The sequence below is a fragment of the Rhinatrema bivittatum genome, chromosome 5 (assembly GCF_901001135.1).
Source record: "Rhinatrema bivittatum chromosome 5, aRhiBiv1.1, whole genome shotgun sequence".
Taxonomy (NCBI): domain Eukaryota; kingdom Metazoa; phylum Chordata; class Amphibia; order Gymnophiona; family Rhinatrematidae; genus Rhinatrema; species Rhinatrema bivittatum.
The window spans coordinates 271499179-271524149 of record NC_042619.1 but is presented as its reverse complement, the minus strand read 5'-3'; the positions used below and the strand labels follow the sequence as shown (position 1 = coordinate 271524149).

Here is a 24971-nt window from a genome sequence, read left to right as displayed (position 1 = left end):
TGATATTGAACCACTCAATAATAAAGCAGTTCACCAAACCTATTTCTGATCAACATGCTGTATTGTATTAACATGTATAGCAACCCTGCTACGTTATTGTGATCTGCCTATAAAATCTTATTGTAATCCGCCTTGAAGCGACTGTCTAGCCATAAAAGGTGTTACATAGAAAACCAAATGCCCTAATGCCCTTCCCCAGTCTTCAACATTTCTAAGTAAACCGTTGTAACGGTATCCTCCAAAAGACGGTATAGAAAAGATTTTAAATAAATAAATAAATAAATAAATAAATATATTGGTTTTTGGCACTTCAGAGCAGATTACAGTCAGGTATTTCTCTGTCCACAGAGGACTCACAATCTAAGGGGGTCATTTATCAAATTGCTTTATGGCGTTTTCGCATGTGTTAATGCCATAACGCATGCAAAAAGCACCATAACGCATGGTGCGATGCTAATTTGGAAAAGGGGGAGGAGTTTGGGGCAGGATTTCTGGCCAAGTGGGCTGGCTTTGCAATTTGCGAAGCCATATCACACAGTTTTAATGCGGGAAATAACTACAACTTTTCATTTGCGTTGTTGTGCGATGTGGCTTTATCGCACTTTGCGATGTTTTCTCAAATAGCCTATTCAGTATTTTAAGCTATTGGGAGGGGGGCCCTAACCCCTACACTACTACTTAAACCTCACCTTGAGTTACTAGGTGGGCCTCATATAAAGGTATAAATACCTAAGTACTACTGAGAGAGAGAGCGCCTAGCAATAAGTACTATAAGGGCCTTATAGCTAGGCGTTCTCTCTCTCAGTGGTTGCAGGTAGGAATTGCAACAATTGTGGTACTTACCTGCAAAGTGTGCTATTACCATAAACACACCCCTTTTCCTACTGCATGCAATATTTACTGCATTTTGATAAATCTAGGCCTAAGTTTCTACCTGAGGCAATGGAAGGTTAAGTGACCTGATCGTGGTCAAAGTGGGATTTAAAGCCTAGTCTCCCTGGTTCAAAGCCACAGCTCTAACCACTAGACTACTTCTCCACTCCAAAGTCCCTGGTGGTGGTGGGTCCTGGGCTCCTCCCATTGGTATCTGAGCCCTTTGTATAATTAAGGTTTCCAACTACCTCCAGATTTTCAGAAAAGGCTGAACCATTCTTGGTTTTATTCCACGGCATGCATGGACTTGTATTCTTGCTTTTCTTCCGGAGGTCAATAGTGAAATCAACAGAACAACAAAATCCTGCGTGCAACGCGGTCAAACTAGGATCGGATTAACCTGGCCTGAAAAACTTGAAGCCAAATGACAACCGTATCAATACAATTCTTTTCTGTACATCACTTCTCCGGCGCAGAGACCCTGACACCCAACTCGGTGTAACAAATCACCGTACACACACACACACACAAGCAGTGGGGCTTCCGCTCCCAACAGCTGGCAGCTGCCGCAGCCAATCAGAGCCCTGGCAGCCCAGCGCTGACGTCGGCTGTTGCGAGTGCGCTCGCGCGAGGCGCTCCTGGGATTGATCGTCTTGTTGGTGCAACCGGTTTCGGATTAGCTCTTGCGCCTCCGGTGTTTGCAGCATGACGGAGCTCAGGCAGCGGGGGAGCCGCGAACCGGACGCGGAGAGTATGAAGGTGAGGCCCGTGGGAGAGAGAAAGGAATATACGGGCGAGGCACGGAGCCGTCTGATCGCCGGGCATGCTTTCCGGGCGATTCCAATCTAACAGCCTTTAAAGGAGGCGCCTCCCATCCCCGTGCATCCTTCTGTTTACCCAGCCTGCGTGTGCCACTGCCCAACTGTATTCATCATCCGTGGTCTTTTATTTTAATCCCCTTTATTTTAATATTCCTTTGGCAATATATATATATATATATATATATATAATTGACAGGCCAATAATGTGAATCTGGGTGATTCCCTCCCCCATCTTGTGCATCCTTCCTTTTACTCAGATTGAAAACCCACCATCACCACAGCGTATGCAATCGTCTCTAAGCTTTACACTGCGTGGGTGACCTCTCTCACCCCACTATATGTATCTGTTTCTTTACCCTGCCTGGTTGACTCATCTCCCCGCCGCCCCCCCTCCCGAGCATACCCCATAAATATCTAACCCTTTATTTTGCCAGGGTGACACCCCTTCCATGTATCCTTCTCCCTGCCTGATTAAATCCCCCTCCCTCTACTGTATGCATTCTTCCCTTTACTCAGCCTGAGTGATTCAGCTGCATGTATCTTTCTTCCTGTCCTGCCTGGGGGGCACCTATGTATCTTGCTTTATCCTGCCTAGGTAACCACCTCCTTCCCCCACCCCCCCAAAAAAAAATTTCATCATGTCTGCCCTGCCTGGATGACTCCCTGCATGCATCCTCCCCACCTCCTCCTGCTTCCTTCTTCCTGCCCATCTTGAATGATCCTCTGAATCTGTCCTCTCTGCCCTGCCTCAGTGACAAATCCATGCATGCAGCCTTCTTCCTGCCCTGCCTTTCTGACCTAGGTTTCCTAGGAGCCAAACACTGTACTGCTTGTCACTCACTCTCCGATTGCCCATCAGCCCCCTTCACCTCTTCCCTTCCATCACTTCTTTTTCACCCTATTACTGGAATGCCTTTTATGATTCATTTATGAAAGCCATGCTACTTTATATTTCCTGGTACTGTCATATTTTGCTGATTCTCTTCTGATCTGAAGAGAATATTAGTTCTCGAAAGCTAGTCAAGAAATGTGGTGTTTGCCACTAAAAAGGTATCGCATATTTTATATCTATCTATATCTATATAATTTCTGATCCTCAGTAGACATTTTCTTACTACCGTGTCTGGGTGACACCCCACCCCCATTGCTTGCATTCTTTTCCCTGCCACTCTTGGATGACGACCTGAATGCATCCTTCTCTGTTTTACCTGGGTGACAAATCGCCCTCCCCTTCCCCCATACATGCATCCTTCCTGCCCTGTCTGTCTGATACCTGGTATGTATCTTCTCTCTACCATGCTTGGGTGATCTTTTGCCCTAGTGACACTCCCTTCACTTGTCAGTCTTTTCTGGTCTTACCTCACTGAGTCCCCCTATATACAGCGCCATTCCTGTTTCCCCTCATACCTGTGCACACTTGCGAGTTCATACACTTTTAATTTAATCAGTCCAGTTGCACTTATCTTCTGCAGGCTTTCTTTCTTCTTCCAGGAATTAATTTTCCTGGGTACCTATCCTTTTGAGATTTGTTAGCAGAAATTGGGCGGGAATGAGGGAAGAATCAAAAGTGAGGCATCTGAAGAGTTGCAGGTAGAAAGAGTGGCTTGGTCAGGTCCTTAGCTCTTACAGTTTGTGAAAATAACCCCCGCGATCAATCCTGTAGTGGTGCTTTTTTTTTTTTCCCTGTTTTTGCTTACTGTGGTATTTTGCTGAAATTAAAAAGTGTGAGTACCTAGATTTGGTGAAAATGACTGAAGAGACAGGGAGTTTTGTTCTGAGTTGCTGCTTTTCAAGCAAAGACCTTTTAGTCAGTGGTTCAGTTTCAGCATAGGTGGTGCATGTGCTGTTTTTATTACCAACAATCTGGAGCTGTGATTGAGGTCCCCAGGTGATACGCATGTGGCCTGGACAACAGGCCTTGGTTATACACATGGTATTTACCTGTGACTGCATATAACTTGCCTTGGGCTGCCAGTGAAAAGACGGGAGCTAAATATAAGTAGATAGATATTTGGAGTTTTAGGAATGGATTCTTAAGGTGATTATGCTATTCCTCTTTGATCCTGCAAAGAATACTGTTAGCCATTAACTAGATATTTAAAAACCTTTTGCCTAGGAACTACCTCCTATTCCTTGAGGTCTACAAACCTGTGATTGCTTAATAAACTCCAGTCAGAGATCTGGATCCCATTGGACATTTACAAAGTCTGATTAAAATTTCTTATATTCTGGCATTGCATTTTGGACAAATGTTTTTTTTTGTTTTTGTAGAACAAATAAATTACGCTATGTATAAGTAGTTTTCTCTGCCCTTTCTTTATTAATATCAGTGGTGATTTATAATACGTTGGTACCAGAGCTTGGTGGTGCGCCTTAGCTTGCGAAAGTGTTGCTGCTCGCTTGCTTGCTTTCCCTTTCCCCACTCCGCTTGTGTATGCCGTGAAACTCTTTTATGTAATAAGAAGCAGATGACTTGCATGCATTCATTTCCAGATGGATGTCATAAATAAGCATTGTGGATATTTTGTGGACCTGATTTTTGCCTTTTTCTGTATGTTTGTCCTTCTCTTTCTAAAAACGTTTAAGTATACTTTGTCGAAGAAGGATATTTTGTATTGCAGACATGATTGCCTGAGTCAGAAAAGCCATTTCCGTATGCTTTTATATTAAGCTCTTGACTGTTCTCTGTAATAAAAACTGCCAAGAGAGGAATGATAATGCTTCTCGGTAGCCAAAACTTCCAGCTTAATTGTAGTAAAAGGGTTTGGAAAGGTCTAAAGTACCAGCTTGCATCAACAATTCTCCCTTGCTAGAAATTTTGCACATGCCATGAAAATTAAAGTGCAGAATTCACACCTAAAACAACTTCTAGAGCTGTTTGCCATATTTTTGTTTTTTTATTGTTTAAATTTGCAATAAGGAATTAGCCAGACTATATTATAAGAACATCTTGCATAGGTTAGATAGAAGACTTCTGTCGGAGCCTTTGGACTTGCCCAACATCTGCAGCATTGGGCCAGTGTTCTTACGAAAGATAACATTTATGCACTACACCCAAGTTATGTTACAGTTCACGTGTACTCTTTAATACCAAGGAATGGTAGGAAGTGTCCACAAGGCAAAGGCCAGCCATAGAACTGAGAGGAAAAACAAAGGACAATTGGACCATCTGATTGATTTTTGTTTTGTGGGGGGGGGGGGGGTTCATGGGCTTTGACAGTGCATTGGGAGAAAACAGAGAACTTCTGCTTTCATGACATTCACACTGTAGAGTTGTGGGGTGGAAAAGAATATATATATATATATAATAAATAATTAGGCCTGTCAAATTACATTTTCCCCCCTGAGGGAAAATGGAGACATGACACATGCTGCCACCTTGAGTGCCCCCTACTGCTGAGCAGAGGAGGAGGACCCCCTTGCCATTACAGAGCCCTGCCTTGAAGCTGTTTTATATATATGTTTAAATCTTGCATTCAGCTAAGTAGGCAGCTTTTGTTCTTGGCTAGATAGATCCTACTATTTCTTTATTAGAATAGAAAGAACTTACTTCTAAATGCTGGGACCTGACCTAGAGGAGAGCCTTGCCAGAGATTTAAACTGAGCAGGCTTGCGGGAGGGAGGTCTGTGCCCATTGTGAGCCTGGTACTTTTGCTGGTGTGCGTCGTGTGTGTGGGGGAGGCACTATTCCCTCTATATTTGCTTTACCACAGAGGTTCAGGTTTTGGGGGGAGGAGTCACGGATCCTTATTGTATCCACACTTGAAGTGGTTTATGTGAAATTCATGCACTGCCCATCAGTTCAGGGGAAACAGGGTGTTTTTATTTCATGTGTTAGACTCTGACTTGGCAGATTGCAACAGAAGGATGGAGCTCATAATTTTTTGCCTTCTTTGGGAATAAATGCCCTTTCCATCCCCTCCAAAAATTTTGTCTCTGACTTCGCAGAGTTAATTTTTAATTTGATGAGTGTGACGTGAAAAGGATAGAAGATGGTTTCAGAAGAATATAGTGTATTTTTTTTCCCATGACCAAGCCATGATGTGAGATTGAGAGGGGATAGACACAGGAATAACATTTAGGAAATATTTCTTTCTAGAAAGAGTGGTGGATGCAACGAAAACCTCACAGAGGAGGCAAAAAAAAAAAAAAAGCAACAGACTTCAAGAAGGCGTGAAGGAGAAGCTAGAGATCAGCTGGGGGTCCCTGGCTTTGCACCAGGAATGATATTGAGCAGATTAGCTAGGCTTTAGGGTCCTTATCCTCCATCAGATATCAGAAGGCGATATGCATTTTTAAGGTAATTGCCTCTTTAAAACGAGAATGCACTTTTTGCTAGATCTTGTAGCACAAGATTGTAGTGAAAAAAGAGGAGAAATATAATTATGAAGGTTAGCTGCAGCCTTATGGCACGAGTGACAGGCCATCATGCTGAGTGGTCTGTGGAGATCAGGCATAACACACACAGAATTTCACTTCAGCCGTGCGAGTTCCAGATGTGCCGTTTTAATTTAAAACCTGTTCTGCTTGCGTTCATGACAAAATAATTAGGTTAATTCCTGGTGCTAAGCTGAAATTTAAGGTGCTATATATGGTGTGTGTGTGTGGTGGGGGCGGGGAGCAGATTGTGATGTCATCTTATCATTCTTTGTGCTCCTCTGCTGCTATTGGACAGCAGCGCTGCTGGATATGCACATGACCTTGTGGCATCCTGCGGTTTGATTTTCCATATCCTTTATTTACGGGCTCACTGTGTCAGACATCCAGCTCTCAGAAATGTTTTCAGCGATTTGCAGATGGAAGGATGTGCATGCATAGTTGCTTATTCAGTCATGGTCCTCCAATTCCACACAGAGCCGATCTTCTTCTTCCTTTTACTAGTAATAGATTTCCATTAATGCTGCAGTGATGGCCCATCTCTTGGTACAACCCAGCTTTTCCATTCTATTGTACTGTTAGCTCCTGTTGTCTCGGTTGACCAGTATTTATTATTTTATTTATTTAGATTTATATTCTGCTTTTCGCGCTTTTTTTCAGTGCTTCAAAGTAGGTCCTCAATGCCTGTTAGAACTCGGGCCCCTCCCCCTAACCTTTTTTTTGGGACCCCAATTTCTCAAGGTGAATAATCCAGAAATATATCCATGAAAGCTAGATGAGCAAATACTTTCAAAACACACTTTTTTTTTGTGTTTGACCTCTGCTCCTGCTAGGAAAGATGCCACTGAGTACTAAAATGATGTGTCATAGTTTGGACACACAGTATATAGGAGAAAGAGCCTTAGATAAGCATGGGATTCACGAGCTCTGGTCCTGTTGGAATTGGCGATGGATAAGAGTCCATGTGGATTCTGCACAGAGCTGGAATGTAGAGATGATACCTGGATGGGGGAGCTGCAATTCAGACTAGAGGCTCTTGCATAGCAGCCATGATCACTGGCCTAGGGGCTTGGGAGTGGGAGGAAGATGGTTCTAGTAGCAGAAGACAAATGGTGTGTATGCAGTACTGATTCTGTGCAATCGGATCGCACAGCTTAAGGTAATGTTTGCGGGACTGGAAGCTGTTGCCTAATGCTGCACCATCAAAGCAGTTCCACCAACAGGCTCATTCAGCGTGGTGTTTGGCCTTTGATTGCTTAGTGGGACAGACTTATTCACTTATTGCAGAGGACTGTGTGATATCCCACCAGCACTCCCTCCATATTAGACCACCTTGCTATTTGCCAACTTTTTTTTTGGCAGAAAAGAAAGGTAAATTCTTTCTTATTTCACACATTCCTGCCAACCTTCAAAGCATGTAACAACAGTTATGTACAATATCATATCAAAAGTGCAGTTGCTGATAAAATCTTGTGGTAAGGTGGCTGGCAGGGGTGGGGTGTGAAGGCAGGGAGGCGGGGAGCTCAGAACTGTGAAGCTTTGTAGCTGAACAGTGTCCCTTTGATTTCCATTGGGTATCTTGGGAGGATAGGCCGCTGCTTACTTGTACCTCTCTTTCCCTTCTTTCTGCTGTCTTGGCCCCTTAATTCTGTGTCTTATGTACGTGATGCACTTTCTACATTGGACCAGAGATGGAGAAAAATTTCCCAGTAGCCCAGCAGCCAACATCTTTCTGTCTGTTCATATCATAAAGAAAGCTGTGAACGGGCAACACTGTGACAAAGCAGTGAGAGCAGAAAATGCCTTGCATTTAGTTTGAGAGCTTGCATGCATGCCTGTGTGGGAGAGCTTGCATGCATGCCTGTGTGGGAGAGCTTGAACACATGCACGAGTGTGTGAGGGAAAGCCTGCACGGATATGCGCACGCATTTCTGAGGGAGAGCCTGCACGCATGCGAACGTGGGTATGGGAGAGCCACGTGCTTGCGCGTGTGTGGGAAAATGCAGGCATACACATGCCCATGTAAGTGAGAGATCTTGCACACATGCATGTGTGTGGATGGGGGAGCCTGCAGGCATACGTGCGTGTATGCGTGTGGGAGAACCTGTACGCATGCGTGCACAAATGTGTGTGTGTGTGAAAGAGACTGCATGCACAAATATGTGCAGGATCTCCCAAACACACGCATTTGTGCATGCAGTCTCTTTCACACACACATTTGTGCATGCATGTGTACAGGCTCTCCCCCACCACACATTCGTGCATCTCCCCCACCACACATGTATGCCTGCAGGCTCCCACACGCACATGGGCATGCATATGCCTTCATTCTCCAACAAACGTGCATGCATGCAGGTTCTCACACACACACACACACACACACGATTGCATGCATACATACAAATTCTCCCACACATACACTAGCTTGCGTGCAGGGTCTCCCACACGTGCACATTTGTGCAGGCTCTCCCACACACATGTGCATGTGTGTAGGCTCTCCTACACACACGTGCATGCATTCAGGCTTTACAATACACGTGTGCTTGCATTCAAGCTATCCAACACACACACACACAAATGCTTTCAGGCTCTCCAACACAGATGCACAGATATATGCAGGCTCTCCCAGGCACATGCATGTGCGCAGTCTCTCCCAAACACATGTGCGCTCATGCATGCATGTAGGCACTCCCAGAAACACACATGCCTGCATGAATTCAGGCGCTCCCACACACCCATAAGCATTTGAGCAGGCTCTCCCACACACTCTCGTGCATGAGTTCAAGTTCTCCCCATCACAGGCATGCAAGCTTGTGTGCAGGCTCTCACACATAGGCACGCTTTCATGCAAGCTCTCATGCGCGCACACATGCGCGCAGACGCTCCCACACAGATGCACGTTTGCGTTCAGGTACTCCAACACACAGATGCGCAGAATATGTGCAGGATTTCCCAAACACACGAGTGTGTGTGGGAGAGCCTGCTCAAACGTTTGTGTGTGTATGTGTAATGGCCTGCATATATTTGTGCATGCATGTGTGTCAGACAGTATGCACGCATGTGTGCGTGTATGGGAGAGAATGCAGGCATACATGTGTGCGTGTGGGAGCCTGCAAGCATGTGCTTGCACCTGTGCGTGTGGGAGCCTGCAGGCAGGTGCATGTGTGTGGGAGCCTGCATGCATGCACGTGCTTTGAATGTGTGTGTGGGGTAGTCTGTGCGCATGCACGCGTGAGTGGGAGAGCCTGCATGTGCTTGTGTGTGTGGGATAGGCTGAATGCATGGTGTGTACACATGGGTGAGCCTGTATTGGCACACACATCCGTCTGGGATAACCACACTTGTGTGTGTGTGTGTGTGTGTGAGAACCTTCACATGCACACACGTTTGTGTATGTAATAGCCCTGCATGCATTTGTCCATGCATGTGTTGAACAGTTTGCAAGCACGTGTGTGCGAGAACTTGCACGCATGCGCGTACGTGTGTGTGGTAGGAGATGCATGAATGTGCGTGTGTGGTGGGGGTAGCCTGCATGCATATACGTGTGTGTGAGAGAGAGAGCCTGCAGGCTTGTGCATGAACGCTCATCTGGAAGAACGTGAATACACACATATCCCCTTGTGAGAGAGCCTGCATGAGCTCATTCTCGTATGTGTGGGAGTGCCTGTACGCATGTTGTGCACATGTGAGCGAGCCATTATTGGCACACGTGTGTGTGTGTGTGTGTGAGAACCTGAACGCTTATGCATGTGTGTGGGAGAGCCTTCACAGGCACACATGTTTGTGTGTGTAATGAACTGCATGCGTGTGTTGGACAATATGCATGCACGTGTGTGTGTGGTAGCCTGCAGGCATACACGCGCGTGTGTGGGAGCTTGCAGGCATACGTGCGCTTGTGTGTGGTTTCCCACTGGATGCCCGACTGCAACCCTTTGAGGGGTGTCCCTTGTTTTCCATTAACAGACAAGGGATGGCACTGCTCTTATTGGCGCCACCCCCAAGAACCGGTCGAGAATAGCACTCTTCTTTAGTTGCTCAAAGACGCAGTTCTATCCACGAGGGAGACTGTCCAGTGTTACTCCCCGGTGACCCTTCAGGTTTTCCCCTGTTTAGGAGTCACTTTGGTAGCTGCTGGACTCTGCAGGCATTTTCCATAAGGATTGCTATCGTCAGTCATTCTTGCCTGTAGGACTCTTCTCCTTGAGGAGAGTTTCAGTCCATCAGCTTTTGCCATGTCTATGGCTGAGGGAGCTGGGGGCCAAGTATCCCGCAACAGAGGAATTGCCCTTTGCTCGTGGTAGTATGCAAGTTAGGGTGATCTGTGGACAGGGGGATCCTGGGTCATGCAATGTTGTCCATTTCTGGGCCACGTGTTCCCTTAGGAGAGGAAGTCTATGCACAGGCATACACTTGCATCACTTCTCTGCCTCAGGCATCCCTGCTTCGCATGAGGGTTTGTGTCTCAGTCTTTTCCATGGCTTTCTTTGTAGAACCTAACTCTTCTCCAGCCTGCATCCCTGGTGGGTCAACTGCCTCTCAGGCAAAGGAGGGAGGTAGTGCTCCAGCACTGTACAGTTTCCAGCTTTGTCATGCTCGGTCAGCCTAGAGTTAGAGATTCCCCCATGGTTGAGGACTACCATCCTGCTTGTCCTAGGAGAAAGCAAAGTTGCTTACCTGTGACAGGTGTTCTCCTAGGACGGCAGGATGTTAGTCCTCATGAAACCCACCTGCCTCCCTGGGAGTTGGTTCTCCATGTATTGGCAATATCTTGGACAGAGGGACACTGCCTAGGGGACAGGGTGATGACTACAGCTGCACCTGCTCAGCAGCACCAGTGATCATCAAATGGTATGGTTTCATATCACACACAGGATACGTAGAAGAAGCATGAAGACCCGAGTTTTACAGTTCAAAAACACGGACTTTGATGAAATGGGGAAGTACCTGGAGGAAGAACTAAAAGGTTGGGAGAACGAGAAAGATGTGGACCAATCTAAAAGGAGCAATCATCAAGACAACTAATCTATATGTCAGAAAAGTAAAGAAAAGCAAAAGGAAAATGAAACCTATTTGATTCTCAAAGAAGGTGGCTGACAAAATAAAAGCTAAAAGAACAGCATTCAAGAAATATAAAGGATCCCAAAGGGAGGAGCACAAAAAAGAATTTACGGTACAACTGAGAGAGATGAAGAAAGTAATCAAGACGGCAACAAGTCAAGTGGAAGAAAGGATTGCCAAATAGATAAAGAGAGGTGACAAAACATTTTTCAGATACATCAGAGAAAGGAGAAAAGTTCAAAGTGGTATAGTGAAATTGAAAGGTGAAAAGGATCAATGTGTAGAGAGAGACGAAGTAATGGCAGAAATATTAAACAAATACTTCAGTTCGGTGTTCACTAAAGAGGACCCAGGAGAAGGACCGTCACTAGTTAGCAAGAAACTGGAGGTGATTGGAGTAGATGTAACTCCGTTTACAGTGGAGAATGTGTGGGAAGAGCTGGGGAAACTGAAAGTGGACAAAGCCATGGGACCCGATGAGATTCATCCCAAGATACTGAGGGAGCTCAGAGACGTGCTGGCGGGACCGCTGTGTGATCTGTTCAATAGATCCCTAGAAACGGGAGTGGTGCCGAGTGATTGGAGAAGAGCATTGGTGGTCCCGCTTCACAAGAGTGGGAGCGGAGAGGAGGCTGGTAACTATAGACCGGTTAGCCTCACCTCGGTGGTGGGAAAAGTAATGGAGATGCTGCTAAAAGAGAGAATAGTGAACTATCTACATTCGGGAGAATTGCTGGACCAGAGGCAGCATGGATTCACCAGGGGTAGATCCTGTCAGACAAATCTGATTGACTTTTTCGACTGGGTGACTAGGGAGTTGGATCAAAGAAGAGCACTTGATGTCATCTACTTGGATTTCAGCAAGGCTTTTGATACGGTCCCGCACAGGAGGCTGGTGAATAAAATGAGAAGCTTAGGAGTGAGTGCCGAGTTGGTGGCCTGCATTGCAAACTGGTTGACAGACAGAAGACAATGTGCAATGGTAAATGGAACTTACTCTGAAGAGAGAGCGGGGTTAAGTGGAGTGCCACAAGGATCGGTGTTGGGACCGGTCCTGTTCAATATCTATGTGAGCGACATAGCAGATGGGATAGAAGGTAAGGTTTGTCTGTTTGCGGATGACACTAAGATCTACAACAGAGTGGACATGCCGGAAGGAGTAGAGAGAATGAGGCGAGATTTAAAGAAGCTGGAAGAGTGGTCGAAGATATGGCAGCTGAGATTCAATGCCAAGAAGTGCAGAGTCATGCATATGGGGTGTGGAAATCCGGAAGAACTGTATTTGATTGGGGGGTGAAGGGCTGATGTGCACGGAGCAGGAGAGAGACCTTGGGGTGATATTGTCTAACGATCTGAAGTTGGCAAAACAGTGTGAAAAGGCGATAGCTAAAGCCAGAAGAATGCTGGGCTGCATAGAGAGAGGAATATAGAGTAAGAAAAGGGAAGTGATGATCCCCTTGTACAGGTCCTTGGTGAGGCCCCACCTGGAGTACTGCGCTCAGTTCTGGAGACCGTATCTCCGAAGAGACAGAGACAGGATGGAGGCGGTCCAGAGAAGGGCGACCAAAAAGGTGGATGGTCTTCATCAAATGACTTATGAGGAGAGATTGAAGAATCTAAATATGTTCACCCTGGAGGAAAGGAGGAGCAGAGGTGATATGATACAGACTTTCAGATACTTGAAAGGTTTTAATGATCCAAAGATAACGACAAACTTTTTCTGTTGGGAAAAAAAATCAGCAGAACCAGGGGTCACGATTTAAAACTTCAGGGAGGAAGACTCAGAACCAATGTCAGGAAGTATTTCTTCACGGAGAGGGTGGTGGATGCCTGGAATGACCTTCCGGAGGAAGTGGTGAAGACCAAAACTGTAAAGGACTTCAAAGGGGCGTGGGATAAACTCTGTGGATCCATAAAGTCTAGAGCAGAGCTTTCCAAACTTTTCATGTTGGTGACACACTTGTTAGACAAACATAATTTCGTGACACAGTAATTCAGTCTACCAGCAAACCAGAAGTTAAAGGTTAAACGAACAAAATGTATTTCAACAATTTATGTATGTTTCCTTAAATATATACATAAATAAAATGTTTCACAACACAACCTATCTCATAATAAATATTTGCAGGCTTCCACTTCCTCCATGCTGATCTCGTACATTGTGAGGTCGGCATAGAGAAAGTGCTACTCTTGCACATTCCCAAAGATTATATGTGCCAATCACTAAAAAGTAATTTTTTTTTTTACCTTTGCTGTCTGATCTTAGTTTTCTAATCGGTTGGTCACAGGCTTTTTTTTCCACCTTTCCTTTCTTGTTTTTTTGCCAATTCCTTTTACAGGGTCTTTTTTTCTATTTCTTTTCTCTCCATCTGTCTTCCCTCAAACACACAATCAGGTTCTCATTCTCACACGCTATCGCACACATTCTCACACACACAGGCTCTCACTCACATGCAATCTCACACATCCACAGCTCTCACATGCCTCTCTCTCATACATACATACATACTGTCTCTCTCGTGCACATGCTGTCTCACTCTCACACACACAGGCTCTCTCACTCCTACATGCTCTCTTGCTCAAGCACAGGCTCTCACTGGCACATGCTGTCCCTTTGCACGGGTTGCCGAAGGATGGGCTCTTCAGAGGCCCTGATCTTCCCTGGCCGTGACATGGGATCTGCAGTGGCCCTGCTATCGGGTTTCCTCCTCTTCTCGGGCTGCCGCGACGTGGGATCCGCAGCGGCCCTGCTATCGGGTTTCCTCCTCTTCTCGGGCCGTCGCAACGTGGGATCCGCAACGGCCCATTAATGTTGCTCTTCTTCTGTAAGCAGCAGATGCTCCTCCTCCTTCCTGCCCACGCGGCTCCGGCAACGTTTTTCTTCCAGGGCTGCACAGGCAGGAAGGAGGAGGAGTGAACGTGACCCTTTTCTTCGGGCCGTGGTGATGTAAGCTCCACCACTGCCCGCCGATCTTCCTGCTATAGTTCCCTGCTTCCGCCGGCCCTGTGGACCGGGCGACACACCTCCACACTACAGGCGACACACTAATGTGTCCCGACACACACTTTGGAAAGCTCTGGTCTAGAGGATGTGAATGAAGAGTGGGTGGCTCAGGGAACGATGGCTACTACCTGGTGATAATACCCTTATTCAATAAATATACACATGGTTAATGCGACTCCAACATTGCTCTAAGCTTCAGCGGCAATGAGGAAATGTGGAAAAAAGGATTTGCATTCACAAAAAAGCGGGGAGTAGCTTGCTTGTTACGGTGGTTGCTACCCCAAACCAAATAAGCTGATACTTCACTTTCAATGCATATCCAGCATAGCTCTCTGCTTCAACGGCAGGGGAGGAAGTTTGACACTTCACGCATATCCAGCATAGCCCTCTGCTTCAACGGCAGTGGAGCAAGACTGATACTTCACTTTCAATGCAAAGCCAGCATAGCTCTCTGCTTCAACAGCAGGGGGGAATTATTTATTTTATTTATTTATTTAAAGTCTCTTCTATACCGATAGCCGTTCACACATCGCATCGGTTTACATCAAAACAAATAACTTTTGGGCAGGGCCCTTACAGGTAACAGTCGAGGAAAATTAACTAATTACAATATAAATAAATAAGGAGTATCATATGCAATTACAGTAACAGTAACTATTGATAAAACTGATTGGCAGAAACAGCTACTTAAAAATAAATAAATAGAACAACTATAATAACACAACTACAATGTACAGTATTTTTACAGCATTCTTAATCATTTGACAGAGGGGTAACAGATCAGCTACTCGAATTGAAAAAAGGTGGAAATGAATAAAGGTGGAAATGAATAAAGGTGGAGCTATATTCAGGCAACAGTCAACAAGGACTGAATTACATAGTCTGGATAAACAGATAAGCATGGGTGTAGCTTGCTTATTGCGGTGGTTAATACCCCTAACTAATTAAGCTATTTCACTTACATGCAGATCCAATACTGCTCTCTACATTAATGGCGGGGGTGGAAGGGAAATAGAATAAAAAAGGTTACTAAAGAGCCAAGAGAAGCATAAATATGTGAGAGAAAAAAAAAGTGTGAAAGCTTGCTGGGCAGACTGGATGGGCCGTTTGGTCTTCTTCTGCCGTCATTTCTATGTTTCTATATGAAAGTTCTAGATTCTTTGAGATTTATTTATTTTATTTAGCATTTTTATATACCGACTTTCCAATAACAGAATTACTGATCAATTCGGTTTACATTTTAACAGAACAATAACATTGACAAGTAAATGTCTTACAAAGAACAGGTCGATATAACTTGGATAAGTAAATATGGGGTTAACCAGTAAAGATACATTGCCTAATATAGGTATAAGTAAAAGATACAGTGCCTAATGTAGGTTAAATAAACAGTTGCTAATTATAAGGGGAGGCCTAAGTTAAATAAACAGTTGCTAATTATAAGACTAGGTTATGTCTTCGACTGCCATAGATTAAGTGAGTTCTATAGATGATCTAAATAGCTCTCAGGTGGGTAATCATTGGCCGAGATGTTCCACAGGAAGCTGTTATGGGAAAGCTTGGTTGAACAACCAAGTCTTGAGTCTTTTTTTAAATGTAGATGAGCATTGCACTGCTCTGAGTTCTGGTGGGAGAGAGTTCCAGATTTTGGGGCCCGCTGTAGAGAAGGCTCTTTTGCTTAATGCTGACTTCATCGGTAGTGTATGTAGGTTGTTTTTATAGGCTTGTCTTACTGGTCTGGAGGAGGTGTGGAATCGGAGAGGGATTTTGAGCTCGAGTGGTGCCAAGTTGTGTAGAGCCTTGTGGGTTAATGAGAGCACTTTGAATAGTATTCTGAATTTCACGGGTAGCCAGTGTAGGGTTTTCAAAATAGGTGATATGTGGTCTCTTTTATTGGACTTGGTTAAGATCCTTGCTGCTGCGTTTTGCAGCATCTGTAGGGGTTTTATGGCGTTAGCGGGGAGGCCTAGTAGAAGCGAGTTGCAATAATCTATTTTCGTGAGAATGATAGCTTGCAGCACTAAACGGAAATCTTGGAAATGGAGGAGAGGTCTCAACCTTTTCAAAACTTGTAATTTGAAGAATCCATCCTTTACGATATTATTTATGAGAGATCTGTAATTCATTTGATTATCAAGGATAACCCTAGATTTCTGACTTGTGTGGACATTGTTAATTGAGAAGACAAGATGGTACTGGGATGTGTGTGGGTTCCGTCTTGGGAGATGAGTAGGTATTCTGTTTTGCTTTGATTTAGAATCAGATTGAGGCTCGTGAGCAAGTTGTTGATGGCTAGTTGGCAAGAGTTCCAGAAGTCCAGGGTTTTTTGGAGAGATTCAGTGATAGGAATCATTATCTGCACATCGTCTGCGTATAAGTAGTGTATGAGATTTAGATTAATGAGGAGCTGGCAGAGTGGTAGAAGGTATATATTGAATAAGGTTGGAGAAAGTGACGAGCCTTGAGGGACTCCTAAGGTGCAGGTGACTGGTTGCGAAACTTCCTTGTTGACCTTGACCTTGTACTGTCTGTTCTGTAAGAATGATTTGCACCATTTGAGGGCCTCATCTCTGATGCCTATGTCTGACAGACGATCTATTAATGTGTTATGATTGACCGTGTCAAATGCCGCCGAGAGATCAAGTAGGATGAGAAGACAAGGGTGTCGGTTTTCCAGGTTTAGTAATATGGAGTCCGTTAGTGAGATAAGTAGAGTTTCCGTGCTTCGTGATTGGCGGAAACCGAACTGAGCTGGAGACAAAATGTTGTTATCGTTTAGGTATTCAGTTAGTTGTTTGTTTACAACACGTTCCATGATTTTTGCGATGAAAGGTAGATTTGCAATTGGGCGAAAATTGGATGGGTTTTCTGGAGAAAGACTAGATTTTTTTAGTAGTGGTTTTACGATTGCCATTTTTAGTGGATCAGGTACTAGCCCTTGGGAGAAGGAGCAGTTGATGAGATCAAAGTTCCGTGCCAGGCTCCATCTGATGATGTCACCCATGTGTGAGAACTAGCATCCTGCTTGTCCTAGAAGAACACCTGTTACAGGTAAGCAACTCTGCTAGCCTCATTCTACTAATATATTAAAACCTGTGGTGGTTCATTTTCAAATTTCCCCTTCAGGATACTCCAGGAGACAAGTGTAGTGTCTTTTACAGACGTATGGGATCTGTAAGGTATCTTTCCATCCTGATAAGGTCTGGAGGAGGGACAGTCAGATCTACAGATAATTGGCATGCTTGCTCATTGGGAGATCAAAATCCGAGCTCAGGGACTCAAAATATTGAAACTGCCCATCCTCCCACAATTGAGCTAAGCTGTACAAACACTCTCTCCATTCGTTAAAAACCAGAGAAAACATAAGTCCTGACACAATGGCATTACCATACATAGGAGCCATTAGTGACAGAGTCTCCAACTCTTTCCCCAGATATCTCTGTACCTGTCTCCAGACCTTAAGGGTGTATGTCAGAATAGGGCTGTTTCTAGTCCTTCTTCCTAATATAGAGGCATGTGAGATAATTAGCAACAATACTTCAAAATATCGGTACACCTGGTCTTCTCTTAACGCTTATTAAGAGCAAGCTAACATGTATTTGTGGGACCTCTCTTCTCAGGGTCATGGTATATTTACCAGACTCTATCTCATGGTTCTGGGTCCATTTTACTTTATATTTTTTTGTTGTTTTCATTTTTCACCAATCACCATTTTTTTGAATTAAATCTTTTTTTCTTTTTTTCAAAACCAATGAACATAGTCACTTTTCAAAAGTCACTGAACTCAACATCAAAAGTACTTATCTGCACAACCCAACACGATCGCGTTTCGGACCACATCCCTTGGGGTCCTGCTTCAGGGGACAAAGATTTTCATCATTTTTCTGTGACAAAATAACCAACAGGAAAAGTTCAATAGCTGCATTCAGTCATGTACGTTCTTATATCCGCGATCCCGGCGTTGTCCCCTGAAGCAGGACCCCAAGGGATGTGGTCCGAAACGCGATCGTGTTGGGTTGTGCAGATAAGTACTTTTGATGTTGAGTTCAGTGACTTTTGAAAAGTGACTATGTTCATTGGTTTTGAAAAAAAGAAAAAAAGATTTAATTCAAAAAAATGGTGATTGGTGAAAAATGACAAACAACAAAAAAATATAAAGTAAAATGGACCCAGAACCATGAGATAGAGTCTGGTAAATATACCATGACCCTGAGAAGAGAGGTCCCACAAATACACGTTAGCTTGCTCTTAATAAGCGTTAAGAGAAGACCAGGTGTACCGATATTTTGAAGTATTGTTTACAACTGGGGTACCCGGAATACATATAAGGTATAAGAGCCAATATTGTGTGAATGAGATAATTAGCAACATCATCAAATCAACAACATCTGATTGCAACTGCTCTAAGGGTCGCCAAGTCACTGCTGCATGTCTAAACCAGAGTTTAAGGGATACTATTCGGGCAGCCCAGTAGTACACTCTAAAATTGGGGCGCACCATCCCATCCTGCTTTCTTGGGAAGCCACAGCCAGCGCAATTTGATTTGTGCCTTACGAGAATGCCACACACATTTAGAAATCAAGCCATGAAGATCGTCAAAGATCTTAGCTGGTATGTCACATGGGATGTGCCAGAACAGATATAGACATTTTGGGAGAACATTCATTTTATTGAGATTTATGTGCCCAGCCCAGGAAATCGGTAGATCCGCCCACTTTTGCAAGTCTCTTTTAACTTTGGCTAACAAACCGTCATAATTCTTGGGTATATAAACCCCCAAGTGCGAGAAACCCTCGTTTATTAATTTGAATCCCACCTCATAGTTAGGAACAACTCCCTTAGTTCCGATGGGAAATATTTCTGATTTTTCATAGTTAACCTTATACCCCAACAATACATCAAAGTTCTTCAACATTCTCACCAAAGCTGGGCCCGAGACCCGTGAGTTTGACAAGAAAACCAGAACATCCTCTGCATAAAGGGATATGGTATGTGTACTTGCCCCAAACACAATGCCTTTAGAAATCAGAACACAAAGAGACATCAAAGCATTCAAAAAAAGTTTAAAAACATGGCTATTTAAGCAAGCATACCACAAAGGGAATGAAGAGTAGAATCCAGGGAATTGTATGATGCAGTCCGAAGAACTCCCGCACACACACATCAGCTTACACGAATGGTGTGTGTGTGTGTATATTTTATTTTACTTTACCTCTATTAGATTGCAACAACGGAGGACCAGACTTAAGTGTTAATTTATCTTACAGCTGATATACTTTTTTTTTTTTTTTTAAATATTTATTTATGCAATTCTTTTAACAAACTTTTGACAGTAATTACACTTGTCAGTTTTGGCAACATATATAAACTTACAAAAATTTGTTCCTAACACATAGTAACAAAATTGAGCAAACAAACCAAAGTTGCCTTTTATAAGGTATCCAAAGATCCTAGATACACTCAAAGAGAAAAAACGGAGCAATTAGGAAAATTTTAAAAAGAAAAACAGGTGAATTTAAATGTCATTTCCTAACTACCTATGACCAACAGGAAGACAGTTATCTTATTTAACCAATCTTGAGTCTAAGAATTTTCTAAGTTCTGATGGTTCTAAAAATACATAACGTTCATTAGATATTTTTATAACACATTTGCATGGAAAATATACAGTCATCTGGGCCCCTAGTTGTTTAACTTCTGAGCCCATTTGTATAAAATTTTTTCTCCTTATTTGGGTATTTTTGGTAATGTCAGGGTACATCCACAATTTTTCAGATAAATATAACTTTTCCCTATTTCTAAGAAATAGTTTTAATATGTTATCTCTGTCCTCTAATCTTTGAAATCTAACACACAGGGTACCTCTTGTAACAACCTGGTCGTTCATAGATTCTTCTAAGAAGTTAGTAAGGTTATCTAGTTGTTGGGATTGATTAAGTATTTTTTCAATTTCCTTCTTTTTCACTACAATATAGAAGATTTTTTCTATTTTAGGAATTTTTTCTAAGGGAATTAATAAATTTTCAAGTAAAAATCTCCTAAACTGTTCCATATGAGATATCAAATTAACTGAAGGAAAATTCAGAATCCTAAGATTATTCTGACGCATATTATTTTCAATCAATTCCAATCTTCTAGAATTTGCTAATTCTCCCCTTATTAACCCTATTTGAACATCCTGTACCTGTTTAAGTTGGTTACCTAAATTCTCACATTTTTCAGAATTAACTTTTACTTTTTCATCTAGTACTTTCCCTTGTGTTTGTACCTCTGACATTTTAAGTTCTAAATTATTCATAGACATTTTTAAGTCCATTAACACCTCCCATATATTTTCCAATGTAATCCCAGAATTTTCTTTCGATTGAGAACTTCCATTCTTGATAGTTTTTCCTCCTGGTTGCGGGTAGTAATCCGTCTTCAAATTAGAGGATACTACCCCTCCTTTAGCACCATCTGGTGTTGATGTTAGGGGATTCATGGACAGATTTTCTCCTCCATTTCTCTCTTCCACATATTCCAGTGGGAAATCACATTTATTCCCCTGTATCTCCAATTCTAAGCCATTTCCACCCCCGATGTTAGGTGACAAAACCACAACTTCGGTAGGGATTATCACCTCTGGATTTGGATTATAATTGGGTCTAGGTGGGTCTGGAGTCAAAGGTGCTCCTGGGCTTAGAGAGATGTGAAACTGTTCCCGGGATAACAGAGACTGCTCCTGCTCTGTATCCAAATTGGAACGCCCAGGAGTTTCCACATTTAAAGATTTGAGGAAATTGTCTATTAATGGTTGAGAAGGGAGAGAATTAGGAACAGTCGGGGTCTCCGGTCGTAATCTACCCTTTCTCTTTGTATGGGGCATTCTTTTAGTGGTTATAACTTCGTATCTCCTCAAACAAAACACCTTTTGGAAACTAGGATCTCCGTAGGGGGTAGTGAGAGGTTTAAGAAAGACCTACTTACAGTTTGAGGTATAAAGCAGCGAAGGGTCCACTTAAATCCAAAAGTTTTAGCCAAAGCCGCGCGCCGGCGACGCCTACGCGCCGCAGGGGAAGCCGGTTTTGAACTTGCCGGCTCCTCCCCTTGATGTCGTCAGAGCGCGAGAACCAGGAAGTGGAGGACCAGCCAGCAACTTACTCGCGGAGGAAAATAATTTTGCAGGAAACACAGTCCAAGTATGTCCTCTCTCCCTTTTCAGTCTTTCACCTCTCACTCCCGATTTAGCGCCGCAGGGGAAGCCGGTTTTGAACTTGCCGGCTCCTCCCCTTGATGTCGTCAGAGCGCGAGAACCAGGAAGTGGAGGACCAGCCAGCAACTTACTCGCGGAGGAAAATAATTTTGCAGGAAACACAGTCCAAGTATGTCCTCTCTCCCTTTTCAGTCTTTCACCTCTCACTCCCGATTTAGCGCCGCAGGGGAAGCCGGTTTTGAACTTGCCGGCTCCTCCCCTTGATGTCGTCAGAGCGCGAGAACCAGGAAGTGGAGGACCAGCCAGCAACTTACTCGCGGAGGAAAATAATTTTGCAGGAAACACAGTCCAAGTATGTCCTCTCTCCCTTTTCAGTCTTTCACCTCTCACTCCCCACAGCTGATATACTTAAAGTAGACATGACTTATCACAACCACTGATTACTATTTAATATGAAACTATATTACAGTAATTGATGGCACCTGTTTAATATAACTCAACTCATTTAAGTTTTAAATTATGTGCCTTATTGTGAACCGTTGTGATGGCAACTAGCTTAACGACAGTATAGAAAAGATTTTAAATAAAAAAAAAAAACTGAAAACCAGTTATATCTGGCTGCTGCCTGACCAGGGCCGCCAGTGGCTCTATGGCCAGATTGAAAAGCAGTGGAGACAGTGGGCATCCCCTGCCTTGTACCTCAGGCAATGGAGAAAAAAGGGGATAGTACCCCATTTATTAAGGGGCGGGCTCTAGAAGCAGCATATGTGGCTCCAACCCACTGCACAAACCGGTCCGGCAATCCCGCGGTTTTCAGTACTGAAAACAGAAAAGCCAGGAAGATACCATCAAAGGCCTTCTCTGCTTCCAGTGAAACAATTAGTCCTGTTTTCCCCAGCTTTTTAGAGAGGTGTATGATGTTAAACAAATGCCTGGTATTGACAGTAGAAACATGCCCTTTGACAAATCCTGTCTGGTTGAATAAGCTTTTTTTCTTTTTTTTTTTCAATAACATTTTTATTGAGGGACGGCAGTGTGCAGACAAATCTACAAGATATGTGTCATCAACCTAGTTTACAAAGCTGAGCTACTGCAATCCCGTTTTCCCCTTTAACCCTTCCCATCCCCCCTCATCCCTCTTGCTGATGCCTACTTACATTTATACTGTACGTAACATAACTTGTGGATTCTCAACCAATTGGACAAAACTTGAAAACCTATTCTTGCGGAGTTTCCAAGGGAAACAGCTTTTGGACCGAGCTTGATAAGGCTGATAGAAGGGAAACCATGTATCTTTAAAAAAAAAAAAAAAAGAAAAAGCTGCTTAAGGGTAAAAGAAGAATATAAAGAGTCATATTCCATCTGATAAGGTTCAGTCATTAAAAAGGTCCACATACTCCCTTCTTAGGGGGCTCAGGTTTTAACCAGTGCAATAATCATTTTTAAACAATCAGACAAGCCTTAGAAAAAAACCAAAATGTTGTCATTATTTATAGAAACATCTCCATTATCATTATTAAAGTATACAAAATGAGCATGACCACTTAATATCCATATGAAATAATTCAGACAACTGTTTCTGTACCAATTCCTGGATTCCCTAACAGGACCATAGACAATGTATTAGAGAGGCCTGTTGAGATTGACATTTCTTACATTCACCAGATGTTGTTATACCCATTCGGTATGCCCTCAAGGGAGAATACACAACCCTGTGAAAAATTCTCACTTGCATCTCTTAGATTTTCATTATTAGTAATTTTATGTATAGATAAATAACAGTCTCTTAAGCATCTGGGAGTCTAACTCTTCCTGAATATCAGTTTGCCATTTTGCCAGTAGGTTGTCATAAATGGGGTATGATATTGTTGATTTATAAAAGATGTACAAATGAGAGAGTGTACCTTGTCTCGCCATAAACAATTTAAGCAGGATATTATATGCGGAATTTACTAATGTTCCCTCCACCCCTTTCATCAGTTGGTGACAGCCCGTAATTGGGCATATATTAAAAAATGCCACGGACACAATCCTAATTTCTCTTGAAGGTGCTCAAATGAATAAAATATACCTGCGGTCATATCAAAAAGATCTTTTACTGTCAAATTTGCATGAGCAGGATACCCCAATCTAGAAAGAGACTCAGAAGAAGGAAATAATGGATTCACAGTAGTAGGGTAATGAGGGGATACTTGTGCGGTCAAATTCAGTAATTTGCGCAACTCTATCCATACCCGGCGAGTTGTATTGACCAAACCAGATACCATAAGTCTGAAGATCTCTTGCCGAAATATGAAGGACCGATTTGGGGGCTACAGGTGCACATAGAGCAGATATCAAACAATAATCGGTTTAATCGGATGAACCCTGCAACCAGTCTCCCAGAAAGCGAAGGTTAGCAGCCCAGGAATAAACCTTGAAGTCCTGAAGGTTGAGGCCCCCTTGTGCTCTTGGGGCAGTTAATGTAGCATATGCCAGATGTGGTTTTTTCCCTTTCGATACAAAGGTTCTTATGCTATTTTGTATGCTTCTTTGCTCTTTGACTCGTAATAATGCTGGAATCATAAGCAATAAATATAAAAGCTTCGGGACAATTATTGTTATTACTGCCACTCGGCCCTGTAAGGAAAGGGAAGAGAGCGCCAGGCTTCCAATTTGTGTCTTAATTTCTCAATAAGTGGAGGAATATTAATTTGTTACAATTTGTCCAGTTCTTTGTGTATTGTGACCCCTAAAAATGTTATAGTATCTTCTGCCCATTTTACTGGAAATGAAAGCCAATTTGGTTTGTTTCCCAGAGATATCTAATGCTACTGTTTTATCAACTTAAACTCTGCCACGTTTTGGTATTGTGCAAATATTTGCAGAGCCTTAGGAAGAGCAGCATGTCTAGCTTTGGACAAGATCAAAATTTATATCATCAGCAAATAAAAGTGTTTTGTAAGATAGGGTCCCTAAAGGGAAACCCGTAATCTCAGAATCTGCGTGCAATGTAAGAACAAGGGGCTTCACCAAGAGAATAAATAATAGGGGCAATAGAGGGCAGCCATGCCGGGTCCCTCTACATAGGGGAAATTCAGCCAATAGCATTCCATTCACCATAATTCTGGCTGCAGGATTCATATATAATAACATTATATATTTGTAGATTTTCCCCACCAACCCAAATTTAAGAAGGACCTGTTTTAAAAATGGCCAGGCCACCCTATCAAAGGCCTTTTCTGCATCACAACTTTTCAGAAAAGGCTCTGGGATACAGTCAGTTTTGCACTTTTCCAATACAGACGAACTTTATGTAAGTTAACTGTAGATCGTCGGCCATGAATAAAACCAACTTGATCGGCAGAAATGATCTGAGGCATTATCCCTTTCAAACGATTTGCTAAAATCTTAGCTTAGAGTTTGATATCTAAATTTAGTAATGAGATGGGTTGATATGATGAGGCAAGCTGTGTATCCCTTCTGGGTTTCGGTAATACTACGATCGTGGCTATTTTCATAGAATCTGGCATATAGCCCTTATCATACATGTCTTCATAGACTTCACATAGGGTATCTGGGATGTCATGAATTAGGGCTCTATAGAATATGGCATCCAGCCCATCTGAGTCCGGAGCTTTAAGTGCTGGTAGAGATCTAATCACTT

The 24971-nt window shown here is 43.2% G+C and overlaps 1 protein-coding gene across 3 annotated transcripts in view; it reads left to right on the top strand.

Annotated features, from left to right (window-relative positions):
* Nucleotides 1-1486: 1486 nt before the first annotated feature.
* The window catches only part of CDS2 (CDP-diacylglycerol synthase 2), a 67383-nt gene continuing 43898 nt past the window's right edge, over nt 1487-24971 (top strand). For 2 of the 3 annotated variants that reach the window (XM_029604049.1, XM_029604046.1), the window contains exon 1: nt 1488-1632. In XM_029604049.1, the coding sequence (XP_029459909.1) occupies nt 1579-1632 (54 nt within the window). In that variant the 5' untranslated portion in view covers nt 1488-1578. Of the gene's footprint in view, nt 1633-24971 lie in introns of all 3 variants that reach the window. The other variant, XM_029604050.1, reaches the window with a different exon arrangement.